The sequence below is a fragment of the Cylas formicarius genome, unplaced genomic scaffold (genome assembly GCF_029955315.1).
Source record: "Cylas formicarius isolate icCylForm1 unplaced genomic scaffold, icCylForm1.1 PGA_scaffold_2__14_contigs__length_35257938, whole genome shotgun sequence".
Taxonomy (NCBI): Eukaryota; Metazoa; Arthropoda; class Insecta; order Coleoptera; family Brentidae; genus Cylas; species Cylas formicarius.
In genome coordinates, this window is record NW_026844319.1 from 9479263 (window position 1) to 9491317 (window position 12055).

The window sequence follows — 12055 nt, forward strand, 5'->3', positions numbered from 1 at the left end:
TTGGACAACATTTTATTCAGTGATGAGGCTCACTTCCATATAGAGGGGTATTGTTAACAAACAAAACTGTCGCTTTTGGAGCCCCGACAACCCAAAGAAAAGCATGAAAAACAATTGCATTCCAAGAAGGTAACAGTTTGGTGTGCCATGTCAGCTACTGGAATAATTGGGTCCCCTAAATAAAAAGGATCAGTATATTTAAAACACTCTTTTTTATTAATCGAGGTATTAGTTACAAGATGTCAAAATCAATGTAAACTTTTACTGTTTTCTTAACTTCAGCAAATGTTGTATTTTGGATTTTATGACGGATACACTTCTCTTAGAGTTAAAGGTTGTAATAAATTCTCTTATTTTAGCTGACGGTGGGAAAGTGTTTGTTTGGAGGTATTGTGCAAACTCCTTCTGGATGCAATTCACTTCATTCTCGCTCCATACTAAAATAAAAAATATTTTTCATAAAACGTGTTCGAAAAATTAGTTAAGGTGTGTTTGTCGTTATTTTATAAATTAGTATTTGTCACTTACATCGCTTATTTACAACTTTGGAGACTTTTGGCTTATCTGAAAGAAACAGTGTTTTGTCAAAAACACACAACTGTTTTACTTATATTCGCACTAGTATTATTAGTTTTTTAACACCACAGTAACAAAATAAATTTAATAAAAACAAATCTGACCTAAATTTTCGTTAACTCGCATCGGTTTATTTTTACCTCTTATTCTAATGAACCATGCCTATTGCAGTATAACTGAGTAAAAGTAATAAAAACATAGAGAATTACCTATATCAGCAGTTTCTTGATCTTCGTTCTTCTTAATGTTTTCAGGAATTGGTTGGTCAAAAATATTATTATCTTTATTCGCTTCAATATTTTCTTTTTTCCACACAAACAATATTTCATTGTCTTGTGTGGGCGAATTTGGTGACGAGGACTCTGAAACCATTTAGATATAAAATGGCAAACTAGTAGTAAACAGAAAACTTTTTCTATGACTACCTTTAGGTTCATTTTCTTCGGGATAGTCAATATCAATGTCCATTTCGTTTATCGATTTGCCTTTATATTCGACAGGAAGGGTTCCTTTTTCCATCATCAATGGTATTTTTGAAACCTTTGCGGTCTGGTAAATATCTACAGGCAGCCTGGAATAACAAGTATGAAATTCATACACAAATAAGACTACCTAATTAGCAAACAAAAAAAGAAGACAAGAGAAGAAAAGTGCCTCAACTATGCAAGTTCACACAAGTTATTTTTCTTCAATGGCCTTGTTTTTGTGCAATATTAACATGCGAAAGACAATACCTTTTTCTACAGATCGCACGTCTGTCCTTGTATATATATATATATATAATTTTTTTTATTATTTTATTTTTTGGTAATTTGCAAAGAGAGAAAGTTTTCTTATGTTTAGTCGGGTTTTTGGGACAAATAATTTTGTGCGTACTCAAATAAAAATTTAAGTTGCTGGAACATTTTTTACCGCGGTATTGCCGTTAAAGTTTTTTTTTGGGTCAAGCCGATCGGGAGTGCATTAACATTCCGTGTGCGGCAGCACCGAGATCTGTTGCGCGTTTTCCGCGAAGGGAACTTTAATTCTAAAGATTTTCGTTGTGCGTTTTTATGTTGTCCGTGGCGTAACACCAGTAAGTTCTGCGAATTGAGTAGCAAAACTTACAGCAAAGAGGAAGCAGGCCTGCTGAGGAGACGGAGGCGTGCGCTTAAGGTGAGACCTTAAAGTTCTTTAGCGGCCCGTTTGGCGATCGGTAGTATTTCTAAATTTTTAAAGCCTACAGTCCACTTTAAAGCTCTTCCGAGCGCGCCGCCCATTTTCTTTTCATATCGGTGGTTATTCCGCGAAAAGAAATTATTTGGTCCTTCGAGCCGGATTCGGCAGTTTTTAGCCTTAGCTACGCAACGGAAAACATTTCTCTCTTACAGAAATTAAAATAAATTCATTATTTCAATCCGCATTATTTTGATTTCGATTATTACCACGGAGAGGGCACAATTTTAATTAAGTTACTTGAAATTGGATTTAAACATTTTCTGTCAAGATCTAATTCTTGAGCAAAACAAAAAAATTGATGACCTTCGCATTCCGTTTTATGTACCTTTCGTCCATACAATACGCAGTTGTTCATTTTAGATAATTTAATTTTTAGTCAGGTAAGTAGAGCAGGGCACATAATTTAATATTAGTGTGTGAAGAGTTTGACCAGTTTTTATTAGGTTTGAACCGTTTACTTTTTACTCACCGAAAAGAAAAAAAAATGGGTGATTATAAAAAGAATAAAGTACTCCGGTCGACTGAAATTCATAAATTGAACGAAATATACGATGTTGCTCTGAAAGTTAATGCCGAAGATGAAAGTTTTTATCCCATTCTTGAAGCTATGTATAAAGAACTTGAGGAAACTCGAACAAATTTTTATAAACTTCACAATAAAATTATATCAATCATATGTGATAAGCAAAATGCGGATGAACTATTCAAGATTGAGGATGATTTTCGAAAAAAATTCGATATTTAATATTATAGAATTCAAGCTATTTATACGCAACGTTTAATGAAGCCGACGACGCAATCTGTGGCTATACCGGGTGAACAATTGCCCATCTCTGCATATTTAAATTTACCCAAGCCTGAGTTACCGACATTTAGCGGAGAAGTTACCGAGTTTCGGAGTTTTCTCGATCAATTTGATGCGCGTGTTCATACGGTCCCCCACTTAAAAGCGATTGACAAATTTAACCTATTAGTTTCTTGCTTGAAAGGTGTCGCTCGGGACGCTGTCGACCATTTGGATATCACAGCAGATAATTACACAATTGCTTACGATTTACTAAAAGAAAGGTTCAATAATGTGAGAGTTATTGCTTCAAATTTATGGAATAACCTCGAATGCTCACCCAAACTTACCTCAGATAATTCAAAAGAGTTACGCTCTTTATTAGATACGTTTTCAAAAAATGTCGCAGCTTTGCAAAAACTAGGGTTACCCACGGAACACTGGGACTTTATACTTGTTCAAATGATGCTGAAAAGACTCACGGTTTCTCTAGTTACACGATTTGAACTTCATCACAACGACAGTACTATTTCAAGTTATGCTAAATTAAAGCAATTTTTAAGTAAAAATTGTCTGGCGTTGGACAATATTAATTTTCAAACTAAAACAAAGCAAATTTTTCTCAAAAAGCCAACTTTCTCCAACTCTACAGCAATGCTGGCTCAAACTGAAAATCCACCAAAATGTCCTGTTTGTAAAAATTCTCAATTTATTTATAAATGCAGCGAGTTTTTGGAAAAATCTCCCGCAGAGCGCTACAATCTGGTTAAGAGGGGAAAAATGTGCGTAAATTGTTTAGGCTCTCACCGTTTTAGTACCTGTACCTCTACGTGGAGTTGTCATATGTGCCACAAAAAACATCACACATTACTTCACTTTCAGTCACCCCCCGCTAACAATGATTCGCTTAAGCTCTCTGACCACATAAATCCATTAACCGTAACTGCAGGTTTTTCTTCAGCAAATTCAAGCGTTTTACTTTCCACTGCTTTTCTCGAAATACTCGACGGTCGCGGAATCTACCAGCCGATACGATGCTTACTCGATTCAGGAAGTATGTCGTCATTCATAACTCAAAAAACAGTTAGCCGGTTAGGCTTACGACCGTCTCCCCTAGAGGTTCGTATAAACGGCTTAGGCGCCATGCATTCGCAAGCTGATTTAGGTAGAGTAACTATATTTTTTAGACCGATGTATAAAACTCATCATGTTTTAACCACTGACGCTTTAATTCTGAAAAAAAATTGCGAAGACCAGCCTGCTTTGGATGTTAAACATAGTCACTGGTCCCGCTTAACTAGTTTACACTTGGCCGATGACCAATTTTCCCGCAGGGGACCTATAGACCTCTTTCTGGGTGCCGACGTCTTTTCTAAAATTCTGTTGGACGGACGCATCCCTGGATCTAAAGACCAGCCCGACGCAATTAATATATTCTTCGGCTATGTCCTTATGGGGAAAATAAATCATTTCAAAGCGCCTGCACTCGCTACGTTGCTTTGTCATCTTGAGGACACGGTTTCCCTTGATCAACAATTGGACAAATTCTGGGAATTAAAGACACTTCCTGATGCACCTCGTCTATCTCCCGATGACATTAAGGCGGAACAAACATTTGTCAGCACACACCGGCGAGACCAGCCGTCTGGTCGGTTCATCGTCGACTTACCTTTTAAGGAAGAAGCCCCTATCTTCCCAAATATCCGATCTCTGGCTTTACAGAGGTTTTATTCCCTTGAGCGGAGACTTAAGAAGCAGCCTGAGATTTACTCGCAATATCGCGATTTCATGAACGAATTTATTACGCTTAACCACATGGAATCTATTCCAGACGATTCGTTCAGTCCCCTCACTGTTATTATCTATCCCACCATTGTGTTTTAAGGCCGGAAAGTTTAACCAGTAAACTAAGGGTGGTTTTTAACTGTTCCGCACAACTTCCCAACCAGCCTTCCCTCAACGATATATTCACCGGTCCAAAACTCCAGAGTGATATATCTACAATATTATTAAATTTTCGTTTATTCAAGCCGGCATCGTATAGTCTTAGGAGCCTAGCTCGATTTAAAATTTAAAACTTAAATGGATAGAAGGAACGTCGGAAACCTAGCAAGATATAGTGTTTACGAAACCGCACCACTCTACGCGCTCTTTAAGAAACTCGGTACGAAAATTCGCTTATTTTTCGCCTCCGACGCACCCTTACCGAAATACGGCCCTTTTTCGAATTTTTTTTTTTCAATTTTAAAATGGCCATAACTCGAAAACGGTTCGTTTTTTGGAAAAACCGAGCAATTTTTTGCCCTATAGGGGACGCTTTACCACCCCATTTTACGGGAATCCGGTATCGGTTTCCCCATTTTCTTGATTTTGATACCCCCGCCGGCATCGTATAGAGTATTGCGAGCCTACCTCGATTTAAAATTTAAAACTTGAATGGATAGGAGGAACGTCGGAAACCTACCAGGCTATAGTGGTTACGAATCCGCACCACTCCACGCGCATTATAAAGAGATCGGTACGAAAATTCGCTTATTTTTCGCCTCCGACGCACCCTTACTGAGATTCGTATTTTTTTTTTTCGATTTTAAAATGGCCATAACTCGAAAACGGTTCGTCCAATCAAAAAAAGGACAAAATTTTCACCCAAAAGGGTTCGCTTCTCACCCCCCTTTACTCTTAGAAGACATTTTCTCCGATTTTTTTTGTCAAAAATTACAAAATTCGAGGGGGTAAAATTTGGAGGGGGGGGTTGAGACTTTGTCAGTCGATTCCCCACGCCGAGTCGGTCGGTCCTCCTAATCAATAAGGCCGAGGTCGGTACGAAAATTCGCTTATTTTTCGCCTCCGACGCATCGTTTCCGAGATACGGCCCTTTTTCGAAAATTTTTCGAAAATGTCGAAATCTCGAAAACGGCTCGTCGGATCGAAAAACGCACGAAATTTTCGCCCTTTAGGGGTCGCTTCTCACCCCCGTTTACCCTTAGAAGGCATTTTATCAGATTTTTTTTTTCATAAATTACAAAATCCGAGTGGGTAAAATTTGGAGGGGGGGGGGTTGAGACTTTGTCAGTCGATTCCACACGCCGAGTCGGCCGGTCCCCCTAATTAATGGCGCCGAGGCCGGTACGAAAATTCGCTTATTTTTCGCCTCCGACGCACCGTTTTCGAAATACGACGATTTGAAAATTTTGAAAATTTCCCAAAAAACCGCCGTATCTCGGAAACGGTTCGTCGTAGCGAGAAACGGAGCGAATTTTCGTCCCAAAGGGGACGGTTTCCGACCCCGTTTTACCCGGATCCGACATCGTTTCCGCCATTTTCCGGAAAAAAGTTCTTTCGGAGGCGGTAACTCCGCCCCCCGCGCGCCGCTTTTATGCGGGGACTAGGGCGGTATCTGATCGCCTTCGAACCTCTAACTTTCGTTTTTGATCAATGAAAACGTTTTTGGCAAATGCTTTCGCTTCTGTCCGTCTTGCGACGATCCAAGAATTTCACCTCTAACGTCGCAATACGAATGCACCCATCCGTTCCTATTAATCATTACCTCGGGGTTCCGAAAACCAACAAAATAGAACCTAGGTCCTATTCCCTTATTCCATGCACACAGTATTCAGGCGAAGTTTTAGCCTGCTTTAAGCACTTGTTCAAAGTAAACGTGCCGGCCCACCTCGACACTCACCGCACGCGGCAGGATTGAGTTGGACCGCCCGCGTGAACGGGCTAAGTCCACCGGCAGGATCCTCGCGTTAAAGGGTTTAGAGTGTACTCATTCCGATTACGGGGCCTCGGATGAGTCCCGTATCGTTATTTTTCGTCACTACCTCCCCGTGCTGGGAGTGGGTAATTTGCGCGCCTGCTGCCCTCCTTGGATATGGTAGCCGTTTCTCAGGCTCCCTCTCCGGAATCGAACCCTGATTCCCCGTTACCCGTTACGACCATGGTAGGCGCAGAACCTACCATCGACAGTTGATAAGGCAGACATTTGAAAGATGCGTCGCCGGTGCGAGACCGTGCGATCAGCGTAAAGTTATTCAGAGTCACCAAGTTGAACGATGTCGGGCGCGAACCCGCCACCGATTGGTTTTGATCTAATAAAAGCACTCCTTCCGTCTCCGGTCGGACCTCTGTTTGCATGTATTAGCTCTAGAATTACCACAGTTATCCAAGTAATTGTGGGTACGATCTAAGGAACCATAACTGATTTAATGAGCCTTTCGCGGTTTCACCTCGAATTTGCGTATACGGATCGCCTTTGTATGCGGACCGCCTCCGTATGCGGACCGCCTTCGTATATGGATCGCCTCGGTATACGGGCCGCCTCCGTATGCGGACCGGCTCCATATACGGAACGCCTTTATATACGGACCGCCTCCAAATACAGACCGCCTTCGTATACGGACCGCCTTGATATACAGAACGCCTCCATGTACTGATCGCCTCCATATACGGATCACCTCCATATACGGACCGCTATTATATACGGACCGTCTCCAAATACAGACCGCCTTCGTATACGGACCGCCTCCATATACGGACCGCTTCCATATAGGGATCGCCTCCATATACGGAACGCCTTTATATACGGACCGCCTCCAAATACAGACCGCCTTCGTATACGGACTGCCTCGATATACGGACCGCCTCCATATACTGATCGCCTCCATATACGGATCACCTCCATATGCGGACCGCCATTATATACGGACCGTCTCTAAATACAGACCGCCTTCGTATACGGACCCCCTCCATATACGGACCGCTTCCATATAGGGATCGCCTCCATATATGGAACGCCTTTATATACGGGCCGCCTTGATATACAGACCGCTTCCATATATTGATCGCCTCCATATACGGACCACCTTCATATACAGACCGCCATTATATACGGAACGTCTCTAAATACAGACCGCCTTTGTATACGAACCGCCTCCATATACAGACCGCCTCTCTATACGGACCGCTTCCATATAGGGATCGCCTTCATATACGGAACGCCTTTATATACGGACCGCCTCCAAATACAGACCGTCTTCGTATACGGACCGCCTCGATATACAGACCGCTTCCATATATTGATCGCCTCCATATACGGACCACCTCCATATACAGACCGCCATTATATACGGAAAGTCTCTAAATACAGACCGCCTTTGTATACGGACCGCCTCCATATACAGACCGCCTCTATTTGTAAACCGCTTCCATATGCGGACCGACTTTATATACGGACCGCTTCCAAATACAGTCCGCCTTTGTATACGGACCGCCTTGATATACAAACCGCTTCAATATACAGACCGCCTTCGTATACGAACCGCCTCCATATACAGACCGCCATTATATACGGACGGTCTCTAAATGCAGACCGCCTTCGTATATGAACCACCTCCATATACAGACGACCTCTATATGTAAACCGCTTCCATATGCGGACCGGCTCCATATATAGACCGCCTGCATATATAGACCGAGTCCATTTATAGACCGCCTCCATGTACAGATCGCCTTTATATACAGACCGCCCCATATATGGGTCGTCTCTATATATAGACCGCTTCCATAACCGAAGCTAACCAAAATGGACCAAAGTGAAGTATATAGACCGTCTAAACGGTAAACCGCCTCTTTGGTGGTTGGCATCACCAAAGCGATAACCGAAACTAACCAAAATGGACCAAAGTGACGTATTGCCTAGACCGTGAACCTCTTCGGTGGCGGTTTGATATCTAATTAAAACTAATAAAAAAACCGATCAAAATTTAGAATTGAACATCACCATGATTCAGAACGTTTTGAAATTGAAATGAAAATGTTAAGATATGTGATTACGTATTTTTGAAACGTTCGTCTCGAAACGTTTCGTTCGACGTTAAAGGAAAAAGGAATGGGAAAGGGAAAATAAATTTATTTCATTTTTATTTATTATCGAAAACGAATTCTTTAAAAAACGATTTGGCGGTTCTAAAAAGAACCTTGAAGGTCGCCTGAAATATAACAAATTAGTATTGATAATAAAAAATCCTTGGCCGGTTGTGAACGTCTCGTAGATCTGAAACATTTAAAAAAAAGGTTTAGTTACGTTATGAGATAGTGTGTCGCGAATCGGGTTATCGTCGTATTTTTCTCTATCGTTCGATTGTCCGCGGTATCGAACGTAACGAACAATTTCGACCCTCGTGATGGGATTAAAGTCAAAATCGGGTAAAAGTCTCAATCGGGTGAACGTCTTTGTCGGGTTAGAGTTTTAATCGGGAAAAAGTCATCGTTCGTACCGGCGGCAGGAAATATTGGAACTCGTGTACTTAATAAAAATTTGGAAAATGTAATATTTTTATTTGGTAAAAGTCGTGATCGAGTAAACGTCATAATTGGGTAAAAAGTCACGATCGGGTGAAAAGGCTATATTGGGTAAAGGACGTCGTCGGTAAAAAGTCGCCCTCGGTTACAAGTTATTATCGGTGAACTGTCATCGTTGTGTCGTAAAATCGGAACGAAAATGGGGTCGTAAAATGGAAACGAAAATGTAAAAAGTGGCAAATTTTCGAATTCAATTGAAGATTTTATCTAAAAACGCCCTATAAACGATATTCTGCGTGAAAACTGGATTATTTTTGCGACCGTCTTTAAAGAAACGACCCTGTCTACGACTTTCCTTTACAAAAATGCGAATATCCTGCCAAGTACGCACTCTGGACAAAGCGACGTACAATTGACCGTGAGCAAAACAAGGGACGTTGAGACACAAACCGACTCGCGAAAGAGTCTGTCCTTGCGCTTTGTTGATAGTAATTGCGTGCGCCAACTTGATCGGAAATTGTTTTCTATAAAATGTGCCGCCGCCCGGTAGCAATGGCGTTTCTTTTTCCTCTAAAACGAATTGTTTTCTGATAATGACACATTTACGGCCCTGAAATTGACCGGAAACGATGCGGCCGACTATCACGTCATCGCCCATCTCCAAAACGATCATTCTCTGTCCGTTACAAAAACCCCTCCGCACGTTAAGATTTACCAAAAGGACTACCACCGAACCGATCTTCAAAGTCAACCGATGTGGCGGTAGTCCCGACAAATCTAAACTTTCGATAATTTCACTGGTGACTCCCGTCGCGAGGGGATTGGCGATTTCGTGATCGTCGGCCCCATCCTCGTTACTCTGTCTATCGTAGGAATTGGTTGCCAAAAAGACCCTCTCCGATCCTGATGATCGATGATCGAGATGATTTTGTTCAACTCCTCGACCTCGCTGTTCACGGGACAAAGGATCGACCGGAGGGCCAATCGCTCAACTAATTCCAAGAATCGCTCGTTCGTCCCGGGAAGAGCGAGCATCGATTCGAAGAGGTCCCCGTAAACAAAGTCGACGAGTTGTTCGCGCGATTTGACAATTAATTTGGAAGAAACGAACAGACAGTTATCGGAAATCGGTTCGCGTCCGTTGTCCGAAACGATTCTTTCCCCGTCGCCTACTCTCCTGATGAAATTCGACCATTCCACCTCTTGCGGATGAACACGCATGTTTTCCGTTAACGTGCACAGTTGAAAAGTACTCCATGCCGGATGCGAAACGATGGACGTCATTCCCGCTCGCCTACACTTGACAACGGGAAGCAACTGCTTGGGATCGCCGCTAAGAATAACGGTTTTCCCACCGAACGGCCGTCGCGATTGACCGTATTCCCGACACACGGCATCGATCATTTCCAACATCCACGACGCCAACATAAACACCTCGTCTAACACGACGAGTCTCGCATTTCGAATATCGTCGGCCGCCTCCGACTCGCCCACCAAATTAGAAACCGGCGTATCGTCTACGCCTCTTTCTCTAGGAATGCCGAAAGAAGAATGAATCGTAGCCGCGTTCCGGATTAACGTGGCCGCGATTCCCGTAAAAGCCGCGGATACGTACGGTAACGCGCGAAGTTCCGCCACTTCCAAAATAACGTTGACGGTCGCGGTTTTGCCGATGCCCCCTTCGCCGGTCAAAACGAAAACGATACCGTTACGATTGCATACAGACTGTAAAACCTCGTAAACGAATCCCAGCTGTTGATCGTTGAGATCGATCAGATGCAAATTTTGATTCGGTCTCGGAACGAAAGCGAATTCCTCGAACGTAACCTCTTCCTCGTCCAAAAGTTGTTCCGCCTCCTTGTCGTAAACCCAATCGGAAATCCAATCCCGAGGAAGATTAATTTTTTCCATCGAAGTGGAGCATTCGACCAGAAATCGATCTACGAAACTCCAAAGGACCGTATACCGACACGTACGGAGCACGTGCATCCTTTCGTTTAAGTCGCCCGCGCCCTCTTCGTCGATATCTCTGATTAAATCGATATGAATCCTAAGCACGTCCGCGGACATACGCCTGCACCATCTCTTAAATAAAGTTCGGGGATTCTTCGACGGATTGTACAAGAGAATTAGAGCGAACGCTTCCCTTAAATAAAACGGATGACGAAGACGATCCGCTATCCAATCTAAAATCTTGTCCGCCTCTTCGTCGTCGTCCGGGATCAATTTTAACGCTACGCAAGCGGCCTGATACGAAGGACATAAAACGCCGTTTACGGTTTTCGCGTCCAGGAACGAAATCAAACCTGTCACGTTGCCCAAAATCATTCGTAGATAGTAGCGCTCCATATTCCCCGGACTCGGATAAACCGGACTCATACGACCTATAGAACTGGTGGGTCGCGACTTGGCGACCCAACGACCTTGCCGCCAAGAGTGCGTTTCGACGATGTCGACGTAGAACCGTCGCCGACCCGTCGCCTCCTCCGCCGCGTTCAATTCGAACCAAGCGACGAGCTTAGAACGCTCGCCCCTTTCGACTACGGCCACCTCGTCCCCTTCCCTGTAAATTTCACAAGCCTCTCCTTCCAAATGCACGGGCAACTTTTCGATCGTGTGACTGATATGGAACATGCCATTTCCCAAGATGCGATCGCCTCGTGCGGTCCGATATATCTCATTTTAAGGAATGCCGCCGCCTCGTTCCAATCGATCGTACCGGTGGTCGTATTCACTTGCATCTCAACGCATTGGATGTTCGCTACGTCTAACCCCTTATTGACGTAGGCGTTAATGTATCGACACACCTGGATCGGGTTTCCGACGCAAAGTTCCAAATTCGTTGCCGACGAAACGATTTTGTTGCCTGTTAAAAAAGCAAACACCCGGAGGACGTCTGTAAAGAATTTGCTTCTCGATCTTAAAAACGGTGCTCGATATTTGCTGTTTCGGATATTTCCACCGGCATCGATCGACAACGGTCCAGCAAGACGGTCTTCTGACCCTAGAATTTTCGACACCTATCTCCCCCTCTTGTTCCTCCTCCTCGTCATTGTCGTCGATTTCCTGTTCGACGTTTTCCGGTTCGATATCGCACTTGTTATGTATCATGAACGTGTTGACCAAGTGACGAAGCGATTCGAAACCGTTACCGTCCGAAGGTTCGGGCCATCT

General features: G+C 43.2%; 1 protein-coding gene across 1 annotated transcript; it reads right to left on the reverse strand.

Annotated features, from left to right (window-relative positions):
* Positions 1-1539: 1539 nt before the first annotated feature.
* LOC132698617 (ATP-dependent DNA helicase pif1-like) lies at positions 1540-11515 on the reverse strand. The gene is made up of 4 exons (XM_060664810.1): positions 9680-11515; positions 9273-9620; positions 3885-4027; positions 1540-1603 (listed from the first exon to the last, which is right to left on the reverse strand). Exons 1-4 carry the CDS (start codon positions 11513-11515, stop codon positions 1540-1542), a joined length of 2391 nt encoding a protein of 796 aa, XP_060520793.1.
* Positions 11516-12055: the final 540 nt, after the last annotated feature.

Excerpts from the sequence above, each read along its gene's own strand:
- LOC132698617 (XM_060664810.1), bottom strand. The coding sequence starts at position 11,515 with ATGTTCCATATCAGTCACACGATCGAAAAGTTGCCCGTGCATTTGGAA. Across the intron at positions 4,028-9,272 it reads TGTACGTCGCTTTGTCCAGA|GACATAGCCGAAGAATATAT; the intron begins GTGCGTACTTGG and ends TTTCCCCATAAG. Across the intron at positions 1,604-3,884 it reads AAATTGGTCATCGGCCAAGT|AATTAAAGTTCCCTTCGCGG; the intron begins GTAAACTAGTTA and ends GAAAATCTTTAG.